A 27,327-nucleotide genomic window follows, 5' to 3' on the forward strand; every position below is an offset into this window, starting at 1 on the left:
GGCCCCTGTGCTCTGCCTGGGGCCACTGTGCTCTGCCTGGGGCCCCATATGCTGCCTGGGGCCCCTGTGCTCTGCCTGGGGCCCCATATGCTGCCTGGGGCCCCTGTGCTCTGCCTGGGGCCACTGTGCTCTGCCTGGGGCCCCATAGGCTGCCTGGGGCCCCTGTGCTCTGCCTGGGACCACTGTGCTCTGCCTGGGGCCCCATATGCTGCCTGGGGCCCCTGTGCTCTGCCTGGGGCCACTGTGCTCTGCCTGGGGCCCCATATGCTGCCTGGGGCCCCTGTGCTCTGCCTGGGTGTAGGACACTGGTGACGTCACTTATCTCCGGACATTAGCTCCGGACATTATCTCCGGACATTAGCTCCGGACATTATCTCCGGACATTAGCTCCGGACAAAGCCACGGAAGTTGGCACAAATTGCAGGAAGTAGTATTCTAGGCAATTATATATTAGATGGGCATTTCCTGAAGGAAATACATGGTGCTTGATCAGCGCTACCAGCTTTACAGCAGCACTTTTCACACACGGGACTGGGGGGCGCGCTTACTTTTGCACCCGGGGCCGGGGGCGCGCTTACTTTTGCACCCGGGGGCGCACTTACTTTTGCACCCGGAGGCGCACTTACTTTTGCACCCGGGGGCGCACTTACTTTTGCACCCGGGGGCGCACTTACTTTTGCACCCGGGGGCGCACTTTTGCACCCGGGGGCGCACTTACTTTTGCACCCGGGGGCGCACTTACTTTTGCACCCGGGGGCGCACTTACTTTTGCACCCGGGGGCGCACTTACTTTTGCACCCAGGGGCGCACTTACTTTTGGTGGGCGGGGCTCCTCGGCCTCCGATTTGGTTGGTGGGGCCCCTCGTCCTCCGATTTGGTGGGTGGGGACCCTCGGCCTCCGATTTGGTGGGCGGGGACCCTCGGCCTCCGATTTGGTGGGCGGGGACCCTCGACCTCCGATTTGGTGGGCGGGGCCCCTCGGCCTCCGCTTTGGTGGGCGGGGCCCCTCGGCCTCCGATTTGGTGGGCGGGGTCCCTCTGCCTCCGATTTGGTGGGCGGGGACCCTCGGCCTCCGCTTTGGTTGGCGGGGCCCCACGGCCTCCGATTTGGTGGGCAGGGTCCCTCTGCCTCCGCTTTGGTGGGCGGGGCCGCTCGGCCTTCGATTTGGTGGGCGGGGCTCCTCGGCCTCCGATTTGGTTGGTGGGGCCCCTCGGCCTCCGATTTGGTGGGCGGGGCCCCTTATCCTCCGATTTGGTGGGCGGGGACCCTCGGCCTCCGATTTGGTGGGCGGGGCCCCTCGGCCTCCGATTTGGTGGGCGGGGCCCCTCGGCCTCCGATTTGGTTGGCGGGGCCCCTCGGCCTCCGATTTGGTGGGCAGGGACCCTCGGCCTCCGATTTGGTGGGCGGGGACCCTCAGCCTCCGATTTGCTGGGCGGGGACCCTCGGCCTCCAATTTGGTGGGCGGGGACCCTCGGCCTCCGATTTGGTGGGCGGGGACCCTCGGCCTCCGATTTGGTGGGTGGGGACCCTCGGCCTCCAATTTGGTGGGCGGGGCCCCTCAGCCTCCGATGTGGTGGGCGGGGCCCCTCGGCCTCCGATGTGGTGGGCGGGGCCCCTCAGCCTCCGCTTTGGTGGGCGGGGCCGGGCCCCTCGGCCTCCGCTTTGGTGGGCGGGGCCGCTCGGCCTTCGATTTGGTGGGCGGGGCTCCTCGGCCTCCGATTTGGTTGGCGGGGCCCCTCGGCCTCCGATTTGGTTGGCGGGGACTCTCGGCCTCCGATTTGGTGGGCAGGGACCCTCGGCCTCCGATTTGGTGGGCGGGGACCCTCGGCCTCCGATTTGGTGGTCGGGGACCCTCGGCCTCCGCTTTGGTGGGCGGGGCCCCTCGGTCTCCGATTTGGTGGGCGGGGTCCCTCTGCCTCCGATTTGGTGTGCGGGGACCCTCGGCCTCCGCTTTGGTGGGCGGGGACCCTCGGCCTCCAATTTGGTGGGCGGGGACCCTCGGCCTCCAATTTGGTGGGCGGGGACCCTCGGCCTCCGATTTGGTGGGCGGGGACCCTTAGCCTCCGATTTGGTGGGCGGGGACCCTCGGCCTCCGATTTGGTGGGCGGGGCCCCTCTGCCTCCGATGTGGTGGGCGGGGCCCCTCGGCCTCCGCTTTGGTGGGCGGGGCCAGGCCCCTCGGCCTCCGCTTTGGTGGGCGGGGCCGCTCGGCCTTCGATTTGGTGGGCGGGGCTCCTCGGCCTCCGATTTGGTTGGCGAAGCCCCTCGGCCTCCGATTTGGTTGGCGGGGCCCCTCGGCCTCCGATTTGGTGGGCGGGGACTCTCGGCCTCCGATTTGGTGGGCGGGGACCCTCGGCCTCCGATTTGGTGGGCGGGGACCCTTGGCCTCCGATTTGGTGGGCAGGGACCCTCGGCCTCCGATTTGGTGGTCGGGGACCCTCGGCCTCCGCTTTGGTGGGCGGGGCCCCTCGGCCTCCGATTTGGTGGGCGGGGTCCCTCTGCCTCCGATTTGGTGTGCGGGGACCCTCGGCCTCCGCTTTCGTGGGCGGGGCCCCTCGACCTTCGATTTGGTGGGCGGGGCTCCTCGGCCTCCGATTTGGTTGGTGGGGCCCCTCGGCCTCCAATTTGGTGGGCGGGGACCCTCGGCCTCCGATTTGGTGGGCGGGGACCCTCGGCCTCCGATTTGGTGGGCGGGGACCCTCGGCCTCCGCTTTGGTGGGTGGGGCCCGTCGGCCTCCGATTTGGTGGGCGGGGCCCCTCGGCCTCCGATTTGGATGGTGTGGACCCTCAGCCTCCGATTCGGTGGGCGGGGACCCTCGGCCTCCGATTTGGTGGGCGGGGACCCTCGGACTCCGATTTGGTGGGCGGGGCCCCTCGGCCTCCGATGTGGTGGGCGGGGACCCTCGGCCTCCGATTTGGTGGGCGGGGACCCTCGGCCTCCGATTTGGTGGGCGGGGCCCCTCGGCCTCCGATGTGGTGGGCGGGGCCCCTCGGCCTCCGCTTTGGTGGGCGGGGCCAGGCCCCTCGGCCTCCGCTTTGGTGGGCGGGGCCGCTCGGCCTTCGATTTGGTGGGCGGGGCTCCTCGGCCTCCGATTTGGTTGGCGAAGCCCCTCGGCCTCCGATTTGGTTGGCGGGGCCCCTCGGCCTCCAATTTGGTGGGCAGGGACCCTCGGCCTCCGATTTGGTGGTCGGGGACCCTCGGCCTCCGCTTTGGTGGGCGGGGCCCCTTGGCCTCCGATTTGGTGGGCGGGGTCCCTCTGCCTCCGATTTGGTGTGCGGGGACCCTCGGCCTCCGCTTTCGTGGGCGGGGCCCCTCGACCTTCGATTTGGTGGGCGGGGCTCCTCGGCCTCCGATTTGGTTGGTGGGGCCCGTCGGCCTCCGATTTGGTGGGCGGGGACCCTCGGCCTCCGCTTTGGTGGGTGGGGCCCGTCGGCCTCCGATTTGGTGGGCGGGGCCCCTCGGCCTCCGATTTGGATGGCGTGGACCCTCGGCCTCCGATTTGGTGGGCGGGGACCCTCGGCCTCCGATTTGGTGGGCGGGGACCCTCGGCCTCCGATTTGGTGGGCGGGGCCCCTCGGCCTCCGATTTGGAGGGCGGGGACCCCCGGCCTCCGATTTGGTGGGCGGGGACCCTCGGCCTCCGATTTGGTGGGCGGGGACCCTCGGCCTCCGATTTGGTGGGCGGGGACCCTCGGCCTCCGATTTGGTGGGCGGGGACCCTCGGCCTCCGATGTGGTGGTCGGGGCCCCTCGGCCTCCGATGTGGTGGTCGGGGCCCCTCGGCCTCCGCTTTGGTGGGCGGGGCCGGGCCCCTCGGCCTCCGCTTTGGTGGGCGGGGCCGCTCGGCCTTCGATTTGGTGGGCGGGGCTCCTCGGCCTCCGATTTGGTTGGCAGGGCCCCTCGGCCTCTGATTTGGTTGGCGGAGCCCCTCGGCCTCCGATTTGGTTGGCGGAGCCCCTCGGCCTCCGATTTGGTGTGTGCTCTGCCTGGGGCCACTGTGCTCTGCCTGGGGCCACTGTGCTCTGCCTGGGGCCTCATAGGCTGCCTGGGGCCCCTGTGCTCTGCCTGGGACCACTGTGCTCTGCCTGAGGCCCCATATGCTGCCTGGGGCCCCTGTGCTCTGCTTGGGTGTAGGACACTGGTGACGTCACTTATCTCCGGACATTAGCTCCGGACATTAGCTCCGGACATTATCTCCGGACATTAGCTCCGGACATTATCTCCGGACATTAGCTCCGGACAAAGCCACGGAAGTTGGCACAAATTGCAGGAAGTAGTATTCTAGGCAATTATATATTAGAAGTAAATTTGGGATTGAGTGTAATGTAGCTGAACAGTGGGCCCCCAGAGTAAATGTTACTGGTGGGCCTTTGCTAGCCCCGTCTGACACTATATATATATAACAAATGATAACTGTTATACAGGTTTTCATATAGGTAACATGTTGCTGTACTCTTCTTCAGTTAATCTGAATGTTTCCATTTTCTGTGCAGTGCCAGCAGCTTTCCAGGGTAAAGGCAGAAGTAGCATGCATTGCCGTATATGATTCAGAAGCATTGGTTGTTGGCAGCCGGAAAGGAAAAGCCTTCTTTGATTCCAGGAAGGATCTCCAGACAGATTTCATACAGTATTGTGAGCATTTTGGAACTGTAAATGCAATGATATGTTGATGCTCTAGAATTCTTTTCAAAAACTTTTGTGCCCAGTAAAAAAAAAAAGTAACAAATATGGTAGAAATTCTATATTTCTTATCCTTGGATTTCTTTCAGGCAGTTTGGATGAAGTTTGTGTTTCAGAAACGGTAATGAAGACGCTTAGATTGACATCGAATCACTCAGAGATTGAATCTCTCCAGAAATGTGTTGAGGATTTGTTCTGCCTGTGTTATGGTACGATGCATTATTGTGTTTTCCTTGTATTGTATGTAATGGGTATCCTATATAGTTTATGTATAGTTAATCATAACAGGGGACTCTATTTAGTTTTGACCCACGTTCTTCTGTTGCTTGTAACATCTGATATCTGAGAGCCACTGTTGGTATCTTCTCCAGACTGTAATGGACATAAACGGCATGCGCTATATAAATAAAATTATTATTATTATTATTATTATTATTATTATATACTTGATATTGCCCTATTTGTCTAGCAGATGGTAAATGATCCACAGATTCTAGTTGAGGAATTCTCTTATTATACCTGTGACAGTACAATTAATCATTTGTACCCATAAAAAATGTCAGAGACTAAAATAGGGGGCACCCCACCAATACCCTGACAGCAACTATTGTAAGTCATTGGGGGCTCTCAGATACGGCAGCTATGTTCTGTATGTTACATTATGTCTCTTATAAACAGGAGCCACAAAGCAGATGTGAACACAGCCTAAACCTTTTTTTATTTAATAGAATAGTTGTTCTTGTTCAGTACGGTAAAGAGATGACTGCCACTCATATGCAATAGTGCGGCGTTATAATCTGTGGTGGGCTAAAGGTGTTCTTCTACAATTGAAAGCTTAAATAAAAGAAAAAAAACTGCAGCTTCCTAACTCTATGAAAGAAAACCTATAACTATGTACACAAAACTGTAACCTGCCTGCAAAAGCACTAAATAGCTGCTAAAAAAGAATGAATGTACGCACTGCGGTGCAAAAATGACTTGCTGTCCATAGGTTCAGACTTTTTAGCTTCTTTTAACTGCCTTGTGCTTTCAAAGCTATGGTGTTGTGGCACTAGTCACGTCAAAGCCACGAGGCGGGTAGTCAAGAGGTCAGAGATCAAAAGCCAAGAGAGTACGTCATAGACAGAGGGGTGTGACAAAGGCAAAGTCATGAAACAGTCCAAGGTCAGTATTCCAAGAAGGTAGCGAATCACGACATAAAGGGCTAGTCAAAAGAATGGTCAAGACAAATCCTAGGTCGAGCAGTAAAGATTAGAATTCCAGACAAGGAGCCCAGAACAAGCACACATCTTATGAGCAAAGGTACAATTGGCAGTAATTATTCTGGACAATAGACATATAGATAATTCCCCGGAACATCGTAGTCCTAATTGGACAGCCAGACTGTCAATCCAGATACTGGCAGCCCAGCACAGCTCAGCATCCGACTGGAAGGCTAAGCTGTACTTCACCACACTGGTTCCTAGATTGGACAGCAGAACTGTCATTCACTGACCTGACCATTCTTCTCTACTTGGAAGCCTCTCAATAGTTTATATAATACAATAAAAAAAAAACACTGTTGGCCAGAGACATCACAATAAACACTAAGGAAACAACCTTCAAGACGAAAACAAAAAAGATGCTACAGGATAAAAGACTCGGCATGTCTTGAAGTGTCTTCTGAAAAACTCTTTTGAGTTTGCACACATCTAAAAGACGTTATGTTCACATAACCTATCATGCTGTTATCACATTACTAGTAGTCTTCTTTCATTGGTTTTCTAGTCGGTTTTCTCCGTTTCTCCTATTTTCCTGTTTTTTTCATTTTCACCCTGGCCTCTAGACCTAACATCCCTAAAAATGTATATTATCCACACATGACTTTATCAATAAAGTTCCGTCATGTCCAATTAGCAGGAAGTATCCAAAACGAAGCAATTTTAGAGCAGAGCAGAAAGAAAAACACGCGTAGCCTAATTTAACAAATTGGTGTAGATATGCTGCAAAAAAAATCTGCAACATCAATAACACAGCATATACTCATTGTGGGAATCACTGCATTGTAATCCTGTCTGTGATGATAATGAGTACATGTAAACTAGTCTTATTTTGTATTTCCAGGCAATTTCTGGTGGTTTACAGTGTCTGTGTTGTTACAAGAGACTCCATGTTCGCAAAAGAGAAACTGTAAAAACTGTAATTGATATATTTTAAAATTTGGCTCAAAAGTAAAAAATGTGTAAAACTTCCCCAAGTAATGAAAATCAGAACCAAGGTGAAGGTCACAATAAACTCCATCAAGTCTGTAATGACATATATGACATGTTACTATCTACTTGTCACGAATATAGAAGATTTAGTTAGTCTGAACTTATAACAACTTGAGTGTTGACTTCTGACAATACAGAATGAATGCATTCGATTACTAATTTTTGCATTGATTTTGCATTCATTTTAGTCATACTAGTTCTTCTGTATTTACCTATTTTGTTAAAATCCCAAATAAGGTAAGGCATTAGGAAAAACAACGCCCGTTCCGATCCCGTATGAAAAGATGGCTAGAGACCCCACAGCTGTCGTGGTATGTGGCCTCCCAAATGATGTAGTCATTAAAAATCCATCAACATATGATCTTCACACTATCAAGCAGATCTTGGAAAACAAGTCGAGCATATATTTTACTATAAAAAGGTGAGTGATTTCTTGTCTTGTTCCTCAAATCTCCCAAACTGCCCGCCACTATCAATTACAGCTGTAATCCTAAACCCAGTCATGTCACTGATGGTGTAGATGGTAGCTCCTATGTGTGCTCCAACAATGTTTATTACTGTCCTAGGCGCAAGGTATTTACCTCAGACTAGTCCAGGTGCTGTCACCTTACCAGAGCAGTCCGGCCTCAGATGCTGCAATGAAGACCCCCTGGGCGCGATTAACGTCTTACTCATTATACTGCAGAGATGATGGGACCAGTAAGAAGGGCGTCAATCATGCCCACGGGAAGTCTGGGGTAAGACTATTCTGGGTAAATCAACCTCCCCCCCCAGGACTAGCACAAGTCCAAGGTAATTAGCATAGTCCTGGACAGCAATAGCCGTATATTTACTATTGTCTGTTTCCTCGATCTGATATGGGTGCAGGATTGGGGCACTAAGTGAAAATGGTTTGGCCGGCTCTCCCATACACGTGTGCTCTTCTGTGTTTTCTATGAAAGAGCTGCCGCCACACATCACTGCCGACAGCTTATCTCAGGAAGAACCAAGCAATCAGTACTAAATCTGGACAATTGACATCTACCTTGACTGACAGCTGTCTGGCGCACCCATACACATGAGGGTATGTGCACACGTTCAGGTTTTTTCGCGATAAAAACGCTATAAAAACTCATTAAAAACGCATACATCATGCATCCTATCATTTAGAATGCATTCTGCATGTTTTGTGCACATGGTGCGTTTTTTCCGCGAAAAAAACGCATCGCGGTAAAAAAAAGCAGCATGTTCATTAATTTTGCGGATTTTCCATGTTTTCCCGCAATTCTATGCATTTGGAAAAAAAACGCACAAAAACGCGTCAAAAACGCATGAAAAAACGCGGAAAAGCGCATGCGGATTTCTGGCAGAAATGTCCGGTTTTTGTCAAGAAAATTTCTGCTAGAAATCCTGATGTGTGCACATACCCTTAGAGTGTCAGCTGAACCTGTCGATATCAGGCACGTGTGGCAGACAGCCTAATGGGTATGGGAAAGCTTTAGTACAGTTTTTTGATAATTTTTGTTATGCTTATCTTCTATGCTTCTTCCCCATTTAGATCCACTATCGGTGTCCAATATACCCACAATTTTTAATGAACATTACGTTTGGGTATATAGTTAAGACTTTTTTCACAATGCATTTTCCGTTCGTTAAACGTATATGAGGGAAAAGCTTCCAACATATCCATCTATTGAATGGCTGTCACAAATGTCGTGCAGTCGCATCCATTGCCCATGGTACTACGTTATAAAAAAACATATACTGTGCCATATATGTTTTTTATACTGGATGCCATAGTATGCAGTAATACAGCCTGACGAACTGGTCAGTACAGTTGAAAAGATATTAACCTAGATGTATACTGTTGTCAGCAATTATAAGGTGGTTAAGGAGCACCAATGATATGCCTGTTCATTCTAGCAGCACCTAGAACACTACAAATAAAACAATTGATATATATATATATATATATATATATATATATATATATATATATATATATACACTGTATATACTCAAGTCTAAGCCAACCTGAGTATAAGCCGAGGCACCTAAATTTGCCACAAAAATGTGGGAAAACTTATTGACGTGAGTATAAGCCGGGTATGCATTGTCCCCTCATCCCTATGCTGATCTGCATGGCTTCCCGTCCCTGTATGCATGGCTCCTTATACCTGTTATTCTATGTATGGCTCCTTATCCCTTATCCTTGTATGCATGGCTCCTTATCCCCTATCCCTGTATGCATGGTTCCTATAAAAAAAAAACAAAAACAGAAAAACACATCCTTCTTACCTTCCCTGCGCACCCTCGCTGCATCTTGTTCTGGCACCAGCAGCTCTTCCTGCTGAGCGATCACGTGTCCCCGCTCATTGAGGTAATGAATATGCGCTCCACACCTGTGGGAGTGGAGAGACGTGAATATTTATTTCCTTAATGAGCGGGGGACACATGATCGCTAAGCCAGAACAAGGTGCAGCGAGGGTGCGCAGGGAAGGTAAGTAGGATGTGTACTGGAAGCTGCCGGCTGCTTCTGTAACTGCGCGCTATAAGAGAAATAAATTATTAATTGCCAGCACAGTGAATATTCATTTCTCTTTAGCAGCAGGCACAGGCTTTAGCCGCAGTAGTCGGCTCCTGCCTCTGTGACCCGCTGCTCTGCCGCTCCCCCTCCCCAGCCATCTTTCTGGGACAATGACTCATATGTAAGCCGAGGGGGCGTTTTCAGCTGTACAAAGTTTCACTATGTTATTGTATGTTTTTTTTAATCAGGCCCTTTCCTGATAGAATATCTTCACCAGGTAAGTACCTAACTATGAGCTTTTAGTTCTTTCATACCCGATATATTGTGTTGTGATTTCACATAACAGTAAGGACCCATTTAGACAGGCCGATATATAGTAACGAGCGGTTTCCAACTATTGGCCTGTTTAAACAGGCCGGCAGTCACCTGTTGAATAAGCAAAACGCTTGTTCTTTGGGTGAGATAATTTTTAATTATTCTTAAACATCATTGTTCTCGGCAACACTTCTTCCTGTATAAACAAGACAAGTTCTGCGAAAAACATGATGTTCTATGCGGAAAGAACTATCATATCAATGATGGCTTAATGAGCATGACAGTGTAGTCAGCCAATTAGGGCAGGCTATTAAACAGTCGCTGATCAGTTCCACATGTAGCCAGTCTGCAGTCATTTAATGGCCATGAGCAGCCTGTCCAAACATTCCCTGGACAGGCAAACTATGGCTGCTAAATGACTGCCGATCAGCTATATACACAATGATTGGCAGTCGTTTAATAGACTGTTTAGACTGGTAACCACACTTCCATGCTCACAGAACAATTATTGTTATGTTATGATCATCCTGTGCACATGGAACATTATGTTCTCAGCAGCACATGTCCTGTGTACACATTAAAATGTGCTGCCGAGACCGATCATATTTAATCAAGCTTTAAAATAATTTCTCCCAGACGAACTAGTGTTTTGCTCATTCAAGGGGTGTTTAGACAGGTCAATGACTGACAAACAAGTGTTCCTGATTAAATTAACCCTATTCATATCTGCATTGACGCTTTCTATTTTTCCGGTAAAACGATGGATACCATAGAAACCCATTGTAGTCACTGAAATCTGTCAGGCCCCTTTTTAGTCCATTATGTTACTGATCCCATATAGTCATTTTCTTTAATTGTTAATATAATTGAATGGAAATATGGAATTTCTAATACAGGTGTGAACATAGCCTGAAATGTTCACAACATTAGCCTTTATCCCTAAAGGGGTTGTGTACTCCTTTTATGTTGATGATGACCTATCCTATAATGAGAACAGGGGCAGTATCTGGCTGCAGCCACTAAACAGTGTAAGGAGCTGTGGCTTGCCACACCGAACGTTGTTTGCATCAGGTCACTGCCAAAGGGGATAACAGCTGATCAATTGGAGTGAGGGATATTGGCCCCCCACCGATTTTATATTGATGGCCTATTCTAATTAGGTCATTAATATAAATGTAACCCCTTCATATATGTTTATCTTACTGTGACCTGTAAAATTATTATAGTCACAAACTTCTCTTAAAAAATCACAGACACATCCCATTTTTGTACATTTTTGATGGACTGAGCAGGAATTTAAAGAAGGCCACACTGATCTTATAGCCATATGCCAGTGAAATTTGAATAATCTCTTTGTAATCTGTTGTAGATGAAGTCACTGCTGAAACCGACGGCTCTATATCTGAAAGGTACCTTGTAGTTTTTTAAAGGACCGCAGTATCTTTTGTACTTCTGTAACAGAATATTGCTTTTTGAGAATTTAGTTTAAAATACTATATCAAAATATAGCTGTTAGCCAAAATCTAAAATATGCACATCTGCATCAAAGTGGTTGACTCAACAACCAATTTGGCAACTTACCTGTTAGTAAAAATCTAAAACCAAAATAACCACTGGCACTTATCAAGTCCACCCACTGATCGGCTGCTGCATTAAAAATACTCTCTGTTCTCAAGAACAGAGGGATTTTAAGTTCTATTGTGTACTGCTGGTTGCCTAGGTTACCAGCTACCTCCACAGTATTAGAGGTGACCGGTTTCCTAGGCAAAGAATGTGTGCTCTTTACTTTAGAGCCATCAAGTGCTGCTCTGGAGCTGGGCAGATTGCTGGATCTAGCCAGATTCAGCGCTCCTCTGATGCTACGGAGGCAAAGTTGGATGTGCAACCAACATTAGAGAGCACACAGTTCAGACCCGTGGCCCAACCACTCCTGTGGTCCGAATGTCAATCTTCAGGAGTGAACCAGTGGTGTGCTTTTTAATGGCGTTTACTATAAATTCAATTAAACGATCGCTAATCAGCTTTCATTTAATCTAAAATGATGGATTCGGCCGACACTATTCTAATGTGAATGGGGGTCCTTTAGTCTCATTGGCAGCAATATCATATTCTGCTATTTAAAAAATGCTACATAAAGTCAAAAGTGAAAAAACATTAGTGCTGTTTCAAAATGTTATATCACATCTGTCTAAAAAGAGAGATACAATGTGACAAGAACATAATATACATGTGAATGTAACAATACAATATAAAAACATCTGAATGTAAGAACACAGAGCAATGGATAAGCAGTCTGTTGCATCACTGTGCAGTGTTGCCTGTAGCCTAAATTGCTGGGTCAATGCTCAAATGCTTTACTAAAAGATCTTTTGAAATTTGAATTCACCAGTTTAGCCGAATTGTCCTAAAAAAATTTGAATTGTGGCCAATAAATTTGCCCTCGAAATGCAATGCTGCAAAGCCTGTAACTGCCCAGAAAACATATGGATAATGCTTAGAGGTCTCTTAGGACTGTATTGAATCCTTTTTGAGTTGTGCAAACACAGCCTTATTAATATACAAGTGGCCTCAATCTGTCTTCTGGCTAAGGGAAAAGGAATGGTAACTGGTGGTAGTCAACCTCGGTTTTCGAGTGTGAACATGTGTAATATTGGTCTATTACAACAAGGGAGTGTGCAAAAAACAATATAGTTTACAACATGCATACTTTGTGGGGTAGACAGTCATGTGTAAATTTCCGCATTAAGGACATTTTATTTTGTGCTAAAAAAAAATTGTGGCTTCTCTATCTCACAATCCAGCAGGCTCACCATGACACGCAAGCCTTGGTTTCAGGATTTTGATTCAGTAGCAAAATTAGGACAAAGGGGAATTTTGCAGTGTGTAAAGAGTAAAAAAAAAAAAGCATTTTTAAGGTGCTGTTACCACAGTTTCCAGTAGGGAAAAAGTATTTAGTCAGCCACCAATTGTGCAATTTCTCCCACTTAAAAAGATGAGAGAGGCCTGTAACTGACATCATAGGTAGACCAAAACTATGAGAGTCAAAACGAGAAAACAAATCCAGAAAATCACCTTGTCTGATATGGCTAATATTCCCCACTGTATCTCAAATCAATCAATTCAGTCATAATGAGTGACTATACAGCCACAGCACTTCCGTATAACTCATTTACATCTTTGGATTAGTATTTACAGACTGAAACTACGACTCCCATTTTAAGTCTGCTTGAGCACTGAAGTAGTACACCACAATCAAATTAGGTCTTTTTCTGTATTCTGTCATTTGTGTAAAACTATGTGCCCACTTTTCAGTTTTTGAATTTCCACAAACATTTAAAATAACCAATAAATTTCGTTCAACTTCACAATTGTGTTCCACTTGTTGATTCTTCACCAAAAATTTACATTTGGCATCTTTATGTTTGAAGCATGATATGTGGGAAAAGGTTGAAAGGTTCCAGGGGGCCGAATACTTTCGCAAGGCACTGTATGTGATATACATAGTTTTTTTGACTCCTCTATCTTACAAGAAATATAAATGTCTTCTGTTTTCATGTTTGGTGGTTGAAAAAAAAGATTGATTAAAATTGTTATATATATTGAGAACTGTTTTTTTTCTCTGTCATATTAAAGCTTTTATCCAGTCCAAGTGAAAGCAGAACCAAGTGACAACTCTGGTATGTCATTTTTCATATAATCTTTTGTTATTGAATGGACAGATATTACTGATCAGCTTTGGTCACATGCAGCCAAAGTTACGGAGGCCTGAATGTCTGCTTTTACAGAAGCTTCCAACCCCATATGGACATGACTGATCCTCCAAAACAAATAATTGCCCTTTCCAGTCCTCCCATCACTTCTGCTGTAGAGTTAGTTGAAGTGATGCTATCAGTATACTTATGTACTACATATAGGAGAAACATGCTAATGATTGTGTATGTTTCAATAGAAAATTCATTTGAGCTGACAACAGTGACCATAAAACAAGAGGCCGATGACCAGGATTACTATCAATTCAGATTCCAAGGTAATGCTTTTGCATTTTAGGTGTACATTTAGTAACATATGTGGTGGTTGGTAAAACGCTCGGTTGTGTTCATGAGCCTGTGACACAATCTGAGCATGATACTGATACGCCAGCTTCATAGGCCAATGGATGGTAAACTAAAACTTCATATCTCGGAGTAATTTTTGGAAATATTAATTTCTACTGATCATACTGGTAAAATATATGACAAAGTAAGGCTATTCTCTGTTTCCTTTAAGGACATGCTTATGGAGAAGAGTCTAATAAAGAAACAGAAGTGGATCACCATGGAGGTTTCTGAATAGAAAATAACTTGTACAGTAAAGTATGAAAGCTCACATACATGACATGGCTGGTAACACACTAAGGCTGGGTTCACATTACTTTTACAGCAGCCCGTTCAACACATACGGTAACAGGCTGCTGTAAACGTAAGTGCCGGTATGGCAGCACGCTAGCGCAGACAGAGCACCTGCTAGCTCTATCTGCGCTAGCAGTGACGGACCCGGAAACGCTGCAGCCCGCGTCTCAGGGTCCGTCACTCAAAGACGGCACATCCCTAGCGCACGGCCATTGTGGGCGTGCGCTAGTGATGCGTCCGACATAGGAATTAATGGCGGCCGTTAAGGACTACGTTACACCGCATTATGCCGCGGTGTAGTGTAGTCCGTCTAACGGATGCCCGTAACGTAGTGTGAACCCAGCCTAAGGAGTTTGTGCATGGTTTTTGCAGCGTTTTTTCAGCGTTTTTCACCCATTGACATGAATGGGTCGTGAAAAAACGCTGAAAATTCGAAGCAAAAACGCAGGTATCAGGTATTGCTGTGTTTGTTTGTGCCAAAACCTGATTCTGTAGAATAGGACTTTTTATTTTGTACTAGACATTATCCACATGCACAAGGGACAAATCTAGCATGCCAAAAACACAAGCAAAAACCCTGCTTTTTTCTGCAGCTTCTTTCCAGCCAAAGATCAGGTTTTGCTTCAGAAAAAAAATGCTGAAAAAACGCCTAGTGTGAACTTACCGTTACCATTACCTTTTTCAGGTGCTTTTGTGCCAGCTTTGCTGCTGGTGTCGTTTATGCTATGATTTCAAGTACAAAGAGCAAATGGCTTCCTGTTGCTTTTGTGATGCTTTTTCCAGTGGCTATCCTAATTTGCCCAGCTTTATGCTCGCAGATTACCACTGGGAAGCATGTTTCACAAAAGAAAATAGCGGTGCATTTACTTATGGGGAGATTTAATGGCAAGTCTTTATGAACCATTCTGAAGTAAGTTGTACTTAAAGAGGTAGTCTACTGCAATCATTATGCACATCGATTTAAACCATTGAGATAATAAGTATTTTTTCAAAAACATTATTTTTTCATATGTTCCGGTGAGCTTGCTATCTCTGCTCGCTCAGTTCCGATCACGTGACCCCAGGCTGCAGCCGCCAATGATATTCGGTGATGTCACGTCAACTTCCAGACTCAGGAAATTGAGGTTGCATCACTAAGGCGTGACCCAGTCTCATGTAGACTGTCGCCACTCTCTCTGATTGTAAGACCACCCACAGCCCAGTCAATCTGGCATAGATTTGCACTATAATCTATGCCAGTTTCTAAAATAATAAAGCTTCTACTCACCTCCCGTGCCGGTGCCGTTCCCTCGGTGTCGACACACGCTCTTCCCGCGGCCGTGATGCAGTGGAATGACACGTGATGCCCAGCGCCCAGTCATTGGGGAGTGACAGTGACTCCAGCGCTGATTGGGCACCAGACATCACGTGTCATTCCCCCGCATCATAGCCCCGACACTGCTCGAATGGAGCCGGCATGGGAGGCGAGTATAGACTTTATTATTTTATCTGGGTCGAACATTTAGTTTAAGAAGGGATTGTCCTAGTAGTGGACAGCTATTTTAAGACTAACATAACTATTGTGGATTTTTTGTTTGTGGATATGTGTGATCCCAGCTTCAAGTAAACCTATCAGTACATTCATGCTGGCTGATCTAATGAACGTATGAATGAATGCAGAGAGCGGGTCCTCCATTACAAATCTGTATGTTTCAGTCTAAAGGCGCCTGCAGCATCTTTCCTTATACACACATAGGGAGTGAGCACCCTATTAAGCACTACCGGGCAGGGAGAAGTCAGTGGGCACTCCTCCTATGACTAGTCTTCTTAGTCACCTTGCTTGCCGTTCAAAGTATGTTTTCTCAGAAATACACAAATATTTGTAATGATGGTACCTGTCTGTAATTCATGTTGGTTTATGTTCAGACTGTATGAGTCTACTGACAGGTTCCCTTCAAAACAGGCCTAACTGGATTTTTTTCTTTGTGGATATGTATGAACCCAGCTTTTGGCTTGCTTCACACTGGTGTTATGACTTCTATTTTACAGGATCCATATCTGAGAGTGACAAAATCTAAAATAATCTGTTAGGATTTGTGTTTTATCTCTCTTGACATCTAATTGGTCCATGAGGTATCCATTTATTCTTGTACTGAATGGAATATGATCAAAAAGCAGTTCAGTGTGGAACTAACTCAAATGTGAACAGAGCTACACAAAGTCATCATTCTTAAGGAGTACCTGTCTCCAGGTCAAAAGTGGCCAATTTTTGCTCTTATTTTACTTCCCGCTGCTCCCCTGAATATTCATGTTTTTTTTGTTCGTTTTTTCTTTTCATTTTTTAAATCCAGCATACGGATCTAAAGAGATACGGGCCTTTTTATTTAGTGCTGATATTTAAGGTCATTAACAAGGGGGTGTGGATCACAAGGATCCTCTGGGGTGTGTCTTTTGGCTGCTCTGCATAATTATCCTGTTAGACACACCTACTTAGTAAAGTCCAGAAAAATTAGCACTAACTAAAAAAGCTCATATCTTTGGAACTGTATGGCTGAATTTTAAAAAAGACAAAGAAAAAGACTACTCGGGAGCAGGGAGCATAGAACAAGAGGATAAACTTTTGTCCTGGTGACAGGTCCTTTTTGATGTATTTAACTGTTCATATCATATCACTTCTGTCTGTTCCCTTTATGTAAATGATACAGTGCTATAGCAGTTTACACAGCATATGAGAACCTGTATCTAGGTCTGGTACACCGTATTTTTTTCACTTAGTTTAGATATTGCTTACATATGTGTTATGAGCCTTTATAGGTTGTTTCATCAGAGCTATTCTTGCCATCAAAATGTTAGAAACCTCAAACAGTGATGGAAAAGAGCTTTGGTCTACTTTTTGTGTTATAGATTTCTGATTTCTTTTTCAGAGGAGTATATGCCACCCCACAAGAAACAGAAGAACACGGAGCAAATTCTGCCCATCATTCACCAATCTGTGCAATGCAGAAGGAAACCTAGGGAGTTCAATTTTGGTAAGTTGTCTCAGTCCCAAAATAGTACTTAGGCCTCTTTCACACTTCAGTTGTTTGGCGTCAGTCTAAATCCGCCATTTTCCTCAAAAAACGGATCCGTTTTTTTTTTCGACGGATCCGTTTTTTTCCCCATAGACTTGCATTAGCGACGGATTGTGACGGATGGTCGTCCGTTCCATCCGTCATGCGACGGATCCGTCAAAATTTAGCGGACGTCATCTAGACATTGACGGTCATTGCAACGTTTTTTGTCTGCGTTGAAATGGCGGATCGCGACGGATCCGTCGCGTCCATCATTTCATAGAATGGCCACCTATGGGCGACGGATCCGTCGCGACCGTCATTTCGGCGGATCCGTCGCCCCAATCCGTTTTTTCAATTTTTTTCAATTGCGCATGCTCCAAAAAGTATATACAACCCCCGAGTAACGGATCCGTCAAAAAAACGGATCCGTTACATCCGTTTTTTCAACTATTGTGATGGATCCGTCGATCCGTCATTATGTCGGAAGTGACTGACGCCAAAAAACTGAAGTGTGAAAGAAGCCTTAGTCTGGAAAGTCAGCCGGGAATTCTGGAAAATACATAACTTGCTTGCAGGTCTGTAGGAAAATCAAGGTTTATTAAGCAGCTTATATTAGTCTGTGTTCCTATGTCACAGAACCCATCATGACATTTCTATGAAAACTCCATTCATAAAATACAGACTGCTTTTTTTGTCATTCTGTCATCTTTCATCTCCAGAGAAGCCCTGGAGATAGGATCACTAGTGGATGGACAGCCTTGATTCACAGATGCACGTCCAGTGATAAACGTATATTGTATTGTTTTCCTATTGCTGCATTTAAAGGGAATCTGTCCGTAAGATCAACTTTCCCCCAAACCACACTTGCCATCACACAGATAGTGGGCTGTCAATCAAGCTAAAGAGCCTGGTGATGGGTGGAGAAACAAGTTGAGGAGGCAAAGGCTTGTTAAATGGAATTTGTCAGCAGAATTATGTTATTTAATCTGAGATCAGCATAATAAAAGGCAAGAAAGGCTGAGTCCAGTGATGTATCACTTACTGGGCTTCTTTGTGTGGTTTTGATAGAATCCATGTTTTGTCTGATGTAGATGTAGCAGATCTCTGTGTATAATCCGCCCACACTCCTGAGTAGCTGCCCCCTGTGTACGCTGTGAACCTGAGTAGCTGCCCCCTGTGTACGCTGTGAATTGTCAGCAAGCTACCAATCATTGGTGGGGGCAGGGTTACACAGATTAGCCTTACTGGCACTGGAGATGTAGTCCTATAGTGTTAATCTCCTGCTGATAACATGCTGAATGTATTGAAACTACAACACACAGCATAATTAGTGATACATCACGCTAATCAGGCTCTTGTGCCCTATATTATGCTGCTTTCAGATTAAATAGTAATAACCTGCTGACAGATTGTCTTTAAGTGCTTTGCCGGGGCCAGAGCACTGAACATCTAATTTGCATATTAATTAAAATGCTAATTTACTGAGAATGCAGCAACAGATATAAGATGTAAAGGTCTCAATAGATTTCCATTTCAAACACCTGAATGTCCAAATGTACAATTTTGGAGATTGATCTTACTGATATGTTCTCTTTAGCTAACTAATTTCCAAACCTGTCTAATATTCAGTAACATAGGCTACTGTATTCAAAGAGGTTGTACAGTACTAGGACAACCCTTCTTGACCTAAATGTTTGGCCCCGATAAAATAAAAAAGCCTATACTTACCTCCCACGCCAGTGCTGTGCCAGTGGTGTCAGCACTCGCGGTTCCAAGGCTCTAGTGCGATTGTTCTGACACTTAATCCCGGTGCCCAGTGAGTGCTGGGATCACTGTCCCCGCCTTTGAACAAATTGAACATGAAGAGGAAGTGAGAGAGCAGCTGCAGCCCGGCCTTCCTCTTCGGAGACAGTGACGCCAGCGCTGATTAGGCACCAGGGTCCCGTGTCACAGCAACTGCACAGGAGAGCTAGTGCCGACACCACTTGAACGGCGCCAGCACGGGAGGTGAGTATAAGCTAAGGGGCCAAACATATAGACTATCGGCTGAAGACAAGTTTGCATGACTTTAATCTAATGTTTATGGGGCCTTAAGGGTACCCAGTATCCACTACTGGTGCAGATAAAACCCAAGCATTCTATATTGAAGTGAGTGGGAGATATGGAAGCAGTCAAGTGAGAGCGTGCCATATATGTGTAGCCACATTAATTAAAGGGAATCTGTCACCTACTTTTGGGCCTATAAACTGCAGCCACCGCCATCAGGGGCTTATCTACAGCATTCTATAATGCTGTAGATAAGCCCCCGATGTAACCTAAAAGGTAAAAAAAACAGGTTATATTATACTCACACAGGGGCGGTCCCGGTGTGGTCCGGCCCGATGGGCGTCGCGGTCCGGGTCCGGCGCCTTCTATCTTCATACGATGACGTCCTCTTCTTGTCTTCATGCTGTGGCTCCAGCGCAGGGGTACTTTATCTGCCCTGTTGAGGGCAGAGCAAAGTACTGCAGTGCGCAGGCGCTGGGCCTCTCTGAGCTTTCCTGGCGCCTGCGCACTGCAGTACTTTGCTCTGCCCTCAACAGGCCAGATAAAGTGCGCCTGCGCCGGAGCCGCGACAGGAAGCAAAGAAGAGGATGTCATCGCTTGAAGATGGGAGGCGCCAGACCCGGACTGCGACACCCATCGGACCGGACTGCATCGGGACTGCCTCTAGATGAGTATAATCTAACTGGTTTTTCTCATCTTTCAGATTACATCGGGGACTTATCTACAGCATTACGTAATGCTGTAGATAAGCCCCTGATGGCTGTGGCCGCAGTTTATAGGCCCAAAATTAGATGACAGATTCCCTTTAAAGCACCACTCCAACTTTTTATTTTATTGCACTTCTGGCGTGATGCTTTAAATGTAATTCTCCGGGCCCCTATCTCATACTCACCTGCCGCCACCTTCATCCTTTTCCAGTGTTGTACCTGTCAGACTCCAGCGAAAAATGGCCTGCCATCAGTTTCAGTGTTTCATGGAGCGGCGCAGAGGTCACTAATCAATATAAGTCTATGAGAGCAAAGTTCTGCCTTTCATAGACTTACATTAAGAGCTTGTGGCGCAGCTTCTGACTTCCGGCCGCTCAGAAGCTGCTCTCACAAGATGCCGCCGTAGGACCTGAGTGGTGGTGAAAAACGATGAAGACGCCGCAGGGTGAGTATATGACCGGGGCAAGGGGCTTACATTTAAAGCATCACTCCAGCACTGAAAAAACAATGCTGAAGTGGTGCTTTAAATGGTCTCTGTTCTGGAAAACGAGACCAAAAGATGTATCATTTCAGTTGTCACGCAATTCTATTTTCAGAGAAGTGGAATGCAAGGATTACTGAACTAAGAAAGCAAGTGGAAGAGTTATTCGAAAAGAAGTATGGTATGTAATATATTGTATATCACTATATATTGTCTTCTGCTCAACTCTATACCACTACGGGTCTGACAATTCAATGCTGGACTTACGGATTTTCTGATTAGGGGTGAAAATTACACGGTGCACAGCTCTTTCACATGAGAATTAAAAATTTGTTTAACTTATAAAGTAACTAAGCTTTTAATATTTGTTTTTTTGTATATATTTTGCAGGCACTTTCCATGTCTGAAGATTGTTGGGGTTTTTGTCCAACTGATCACTCAAAAGACTCCTGAAAAGTGTGCAGTTTGTGAGGAAAAAGCACACACGGAGCAGAGTACAGATACTATGGAAAGCCTATGACTTTCTATTGCTTCCATACTGCTCTCCGTGTGTACGCTGCACTCTTCTCAGCCGACTTTTAGCGATCAGTGGTGATTTCAGGACCTGTATACCCAACGATCTGCAGACATGGGAAGTGCCTACAACAGTGATGGCGAATCTTTTAGAGACCGAGTGCCCAAACTGCAATCCAAAACCCACTTATTTTTCGCAAAGTGCCCTGAATACTGAGGTGTTAGATTAGAAAGATAACTCGTACATTAGCGCACTATAGAATCAATATCACAGAGCTTGTAAGCACTGCACTCCAAGTCTAAGATACTAGCCACCGAATGCAGTGGAGGTCTATTTTTGAGAGTGGAGAGGATTTTTAATCAAAAGTAATATTGCAATGTTGCTTGTTTTTTACAACTTCTTTGCAATTGTAACCCTTTATCATGGTGAGAACAAACCCTTTAAGGCTGGGATGTCAAACTGAAATACACAGAGGGCCAAAGTTAAAAGCTTTGCAGAAAGTTGCAGGCCAACCTTGATATTTGTTAAAAGAATGTCTACAATTGAGGAAATTTTTCCTTATCAAACACAATTAACTTTTGGAATTATAGTGGAATAATATAATATGTTATGGAAGAGCAGTATAAAGCTTATGGCCCAATGGCCTAATTTAAATATGTAATAACTAAGAATAAAAAACCTTGAGTAAAACAGATAAAAAAGTGTGATGCAGCAAAAGTGCTCCCAAGCACAGTATGATTCCCCCACAATGAGCTCATCCACACGCACAGTATGATGTCCCTACTGTACCCCCTCCCTCAGTTCCCCCAACAAAGAATGGTGACCCCACAGTATGATTCTCCAACTGTAATCACTACACAGTACACAGCCCTCCATACAGTGTAACGGGCCCATAAAATCCTCCATACAGTGCAATGGCTCCACATAGATCTCCATAAAGTATAATAGCTCCACATAGTCCTCCATACAATGTAATGGCCCCCACATAGTCCTCCATAAAGTGTAATGGGCCCCACATAGTGCTCCATGCAATATAATGGCCCCACACGATGCTCCATACTATAAAATGGCCCCACATAGTGCTCCATATTGTATAATGGCTTCACATAGTACTCCATACTGTATAATGGCCCCACACAGTGCTCCATACTGTATAATAGCCCCACACAATGCTCTATACAGTATAATGGCCTCACATAATGCTCCATACTGTATAATAGCCTCACGCAATGCTCCATACTGTATAATGGCCCCGCACGATGTACCATACTGTATAATGGCCCCACACGATGCTCCATACTGTATAATGGCCTCAAGTAATTCTCCATACTGTATAGTAGCCACATGTGATGCTCCATACTGTATAATGGCCCCGCACGATGTTCCATACTGTATAATGGCCCCACACGATGCTCCATACTGTATAATGGCCTCAAATAATGCTCCATACTGCAAATGGCCCCACATAGTGTTTCGCACTGTATAATGTGCCAACATAGTGCTCCATACAGTATAATAAAAAAAAGCCTTATATACTCGTGTATAAGCTGAGACACCTGATTTTGCCACGAAAAACTGGGAAACCTTATTGATTCGAGTGTGGTCCCCAAGAGAAAAGCATAAAAAAAATAATTCTTACCTTCCCTGCGCTCCCTCGCAGCATCTTTTTCCTGTGCCAGCAGCATCTTGTTCCTGTGCCAGCAGCATCTGCAGCCGAGCGATCACGTGTCCCCGCTCATTAAGGTAATGAATATTCATCTCTCCCAATGCCTATGGGAGTGGAGAGAGGTGAATATTAATTACCTCAATGAGTGGACACCTGTGATAGACCGGCAGCTGCTGGAAGCCGGCGACTGCTGCTGACACTGTGCGCTCTATAAGAGAAATGAACATTCACTGCCAGTGCAGTTAATAGTCATTTGTCTTTAGCAGCGGGCACAGGCTTCAGCTGCAGCAGCCAACTCCTGCCTCCTGTTACCCGCTGCTCCGCCGCTCCCCCTCCCCCGCCATCTTCTGGGACAGTTACTCGTGTATAAGCCGAGGGAGGCGTTTTCAGCACACAAAAAAAATGTGCTGCATAACTCGGCTTATACATGAGCATACAGTTAGGTCCATATATATTTGGACAGAGATGACATTTTTCTAATTTTGGTTATAGACATTACCACAATGAATTTTAAGCAAAACAATTCAGATGCAGCTGAAGTTCAGACTTTCAGCTTTCATTTGAGGATATCCACATTAAAATTGGATGAAGGGTTTAGGAGTTTCAGCTCCTTAACAAGTGCCACCCTGTTTTTAAAGGGACCAAAAGTAATTGGACAACTGACTTCAAGGCTATTTCATAGACAGGTGTGGGCAGTCCCTTCGTTATGTCATTCTAAATTAAGCAGATAAAAGGCCTGGAGTTGATTTGAGGTGTGGTGCTTGCATTTGGAAGGTTTTGCTGTGAAGTAAACATGCGGTCAAAGGAGCTCTCCATGCAGGTGAAACAAGCTATCCTTAAGCTGCGAAAACAGAAAAAAAAAACATCCGAGAAATTGCTACAATATTAGGAGTGGCAAAATCAACAGTTTGGTGCATCCTGAGAAAGAAAGAAAGCACTGGTGAACTCATCAATGCAAAAAGACCTGAGCGCCCACGTAAGACAACAGTGGGGGATGATGGCAGAATAATCTCCATGGTGAAGAGAAACTTCACAACAGCCAACCAAGTGAACAACACTCTCCAGGAGGTCGGCGTATCAATATCCAAATCTACCATAAAGAGAAGACTGCATGAAAGTAAATACAGAGGGTTCACTGCACGGTGCAAGCCACTCATAAGCATCAAGAATAAAAAGGCTAGACTGGACTTTGCTAAAAAAAACATCTAAAAAAGCCAGCACAGTTCTGGAAGAACATTCTTTGGACAGATGAAACCAAGATCAACCTCTACCAGAATGATGGAAAGAGAAAAGTATGGCGAAGGCGTGGTGCAGCTCATGATCCAAAGCATACCACATCATCTGTAAAACACAGCGGAGGCAGTGTGATGGCTTGGGCATGCATGGCTGCCAGTGGCACTGGGTCACTAGTGTTTATTGATGATGTGACACAGGACTGAAGCAGCTGAATGAATTCTGAGGTATTCAGAGCCACACTGTGTGCTCAGATCCAGCCAAATGCAGCCAAACTGATTGGTCGTCATTTCATACTACAGATGGACAACGACTCAAAACATAAAGCCAAAGCAACCCAGGAGTTTATTAAAGCAAAGAAGTGGAATATTCTTGAATGGCCAAGTCAGTCACCTGATCTCAACCCAATTGAGCATGCATTTCACTTGTTAAAGACTAAACTTCAGACAGTAAGGCCCACAAACAAACAGCAACTGAAAACCACCACAGTGAAGGCCTGGCAGAGCATCAAAAAGGAGGAAACACAGCGTCTGGTGATGTCCATGAGTTCAAGACTTCAGGCAGTCATTGCCAACAAAGGGTTTTCAACCAAGTACTAGAAATGAACATTTTATTTAAAATTATTTAATCTGTCCAATTACTTTTGGTCCCTTTAAAAACAGGGAGGCACATGTTAAGGAGTTGAAACTCCTAAACCCTTCATCCAATTTTAATGTGGATACCCCTAAATTAAAGCTGAAAGTCTGAACTTCAACTGCATCGGAATTGTTTTGTTTAAAATTCATTGTGGTAATGTCTATAACCAAAATTAGAAAAATGTTGTCTGTGTCCAAATATATATGGACCTAACTGTATACAGTAACTACTCACTTCTGCCAGTTCTAATGCTGATCTAGTCTCTTTATATATCGTAATCCTACCTGTGGGCACTAGCACCACCACTCTCCTCAGCCAACACGCAGACTGATGGGAGGATGCGTGACCTGATGGGATGGCATGTAGAGGAGAAGAGCCACAGTGCTAGTGATGAGGGAGATGGCGAGGGGGCTAAGAAGAGTGGTGGTGCCACTAGTCCCGAGGAGATGGCACGTATGCCCACCGAGTGGCTTTGCATGCTCACTCTGGCATGCATGCCATAGGTTCGCCGCCACTGGCCTACAACAAGTACAGGTGCTTCTCACGAAATTAGAATATCATCAATAAGTTAATTTATTTCAGTTCTTCAATACAAAAAGTGAAACTCATATATTATATAGAGTCATTACAAACGGAGTGATCTATTTCACTTGTTTATTTCTGTTAATGTCGATGATTATGGCTTACAGCCAATGAATTTGTTGCAAGAGAAAATAAAGAGGGCACTCACCGATCTGAAGCTTGACTTGACTTTATTAGATATCCATTAAAATATCGTGGCCGGGAGAGTGAACAAGGAGCTCATGTGAGCAGTGTGAAGACGACGGCCGTTTCGCGCTCTCACTGCGCTTCCACGGGTCCACGACAGACCCGTGGAAGCGCAGTGAGAGCGCGAAACAGCCGTCGTCTTCACACTGCTCACATGAGCTCTTTGTTCACTCTCCCGGCCATGATATTTTAATGGATATCTAATAAAGTCAAGTCAAGCTTCAGATCGGTGAGTGCCCTCCTTATTTTCTCTTGCAACAAGTTTATCTTCATGTGGTTTTCTGGAGGAGCACCCGGTAGCTTGAGGTGGAATTTGGACTGCTTTTTTGAATGAATGCACTCGATGTGCACAGAGGCTGGAGGTCTCCACGTGGAAGGTAGTGCCGTCCCTCCTTTCTTTTCTTTTTTATGTCATTACAGCCAATGAATACCCAAAAGTCATTATCTCAGTAAATTAGAATACTTTATCACACCAGCTTGAAAAATTATTTTCAAATCCGAAACTACTGAAATGTATGTTCAGTAAATGCACTAAATACTTGGTTGGGACACCTTTTGCATCAATTACTGCATCAATGCGGCATAGCATGAAGGCGATCGGCCTGTGGCACTGCTGAGGTGTTATGGAAGCCCAGGTTTCTTTGACAGCAGCTTTCAACCTGTCTGCATTGTTGGGTCTGGTGTCTCTCATCTTCATCTTAACAATACCCCATAGATTCTCTATGGGGTTAAGGTCAGGCGAATTTACTGGCTAATCAAGCATAGTGATGCTGTTGTTTGTAAACCAGGTATTGGTATTTTCGGCAGTGTGGACAGGTGCCAAGTCCTGCTGGAGAATGAAATGTCCATCTTCAAAAAGCTTGTTGGCAGAGGGAAGCATGAAGTGCTCTAAAATTTCCTGGTAGACGGCTGTGCTGACTTTGGTCTTGATAAAACACAGTGGACCTACACCTGATGACATAGCTCCCCAAACCATCACTGATTGTGTAAATTTCAGACTAGACCTCAAGCAGCTTGAATTGTGCGCCTCTCCACTCTTCCTCCAGACTCTGGGACCTCGATTTCTAAATGAAATGCAAAATTTACTTTCATCTGAAAACAACACCTTGGACCACTGAGCAACGGTCCAGTTCTTTTTCTCCTTGGCCCAGGTAAGACGCTTCTGGCTCTGTATATTGGTCATGAGTGAAGTGACACATGGAATGCGACACTTGTAGCCCATGTCCTGGATACGTCTGTGTGTGGTGGCTCTTGAAGCAATGACTCCAGCAGCAGTATACACCCTGTGAATCTCCTCCATATTTTTGAATGGCCTTTTCTTAACAATCCTTTCAAGGCTGCGGTTATCCAGGTTGCTTGTGCACCTTTTTCTACCACACTTTTTCCTTCCACTCAACTTTCCATTATTATGCTTGGATTCAGCACTCTGTGATCAGCCAGCTTCTTTAGCAATGACCTTTTGTGGATTACCCTCCTTGTGGAGTGTGTCATTAACTGCCTTCTGGACATCTGTCAAGTCAGCAGTCTTCCCCATGATTGTGGAACCTACTGAAAAAGACTAAGGGACCTTTTTTAAACACTTAGGGAGCCTTTGTAGGTGTTTTTTGTTAATTATTCTAATCTACTGAGATGACTTTTTGGTGTTCTTGGGCTGTAAGCCATAATCAACATTAACAGAAATAAACACTTGAAACAGATCACTCTGTTTGTAATCACTCTATTTAATATATGAGTTTCACTTTTGCATTGAAGAACTGAAATAAATTAACTTTTTGCAGTGCCTCTATGTATATGCAGTGTGTATATATATATATATATATATATATATATATATATATATATATATACACTCACCGGCCACTTTATTAGGTACACCTGTCCAACTTCTTGTTAACACTTAATTTCTAATCAGCCAATCACATGGCGGCAACTCACTGCATTTAGGCATGTAGACATGGTCAAGACAATCTCCTGCAGTTCAAACCGAGCATCAGTATGGGGAAGAAAGGTGATTTGAGTGCCTTTGAACGTGGCATGGTTGTTGGTGCCAGAAGGGCTGGTCTGAGTATTTCAGAAACTGCTGATCTACTGGGATTTTCGCGCAC

At 45.8% G+C, this 27,327-nt stretch overlaps 1 protein-coding gene across 7 annotated transcripts in view; it reads left to right on the plus strand.

Moving 5' to 3' along the window:
- GTF2I (general transcription factor IIi) overlaps positions 1-27,327 on the plus strand; it is a 151,275-nt gene that overhangs the window by 9,548 nt on the left and 114,400 nt on the right. For 4 of the 7 annotated variants that reach the window (XM_077296469.1, XM_077296470.1, XM_077296471.1 and 1 more), the window contains exons 3-12: positions 4,492-4,630; positions 4,768-4,887; positions 7,168-7,351; positions 9,685-9,713; positions 11,121-11,160; positions 13,385-13,428; positions 13,701-13,778; positions 14,018-14,071; positions 17,043-17,147; positions 20,521-20,586. In XM_077296469.1, the coding sequence (XP_077152584.1) occupies positions 4,492-4,630; positions 4,768-4,887; positions 7,168-7,351; positions 9,685-9,713; positions 11,121-11,160; positions 13,385-13,428; positions 13,701-13,778; positions 14,018-14,071; positions 17,043-17,147; positions 20,521-20,586 (859 nt within the window). The remainder of the gene's footprint in view (positions 1-4,491; positions 4,631-4,767; positions 4,888-7,167; positions 7,352-9,684; positions 9,714-11,120; positions 11,161-13,384; positions 13,429-13,700; positions 13,779-14,017; positions 14,072-17,042; positions 17,148-20,520; positions 20,587-27,327) is intronic. The other 3 variants (XM_077296473.1, XM_077296474.1, XM_077296475.1) reach the window with 1 other exon arrangement.

This window comes from Ranitomeya variabilis, chromosome 3 (assembly GCF_051348905.1).
Source record: "Ranitomeya variabilis isolate aRanVar5 chromosome 3, aRanVar5.hap1, whole genome shotgun sequence".
In the NCBI taxonomy this organism is placed as follows: domain Eukaryota; kingdom Metazoa; phylum Chordata; class Amphibia; order Anura; family Dendrobatidae; genus Ranitomeya; species Ranitomeya variabilis.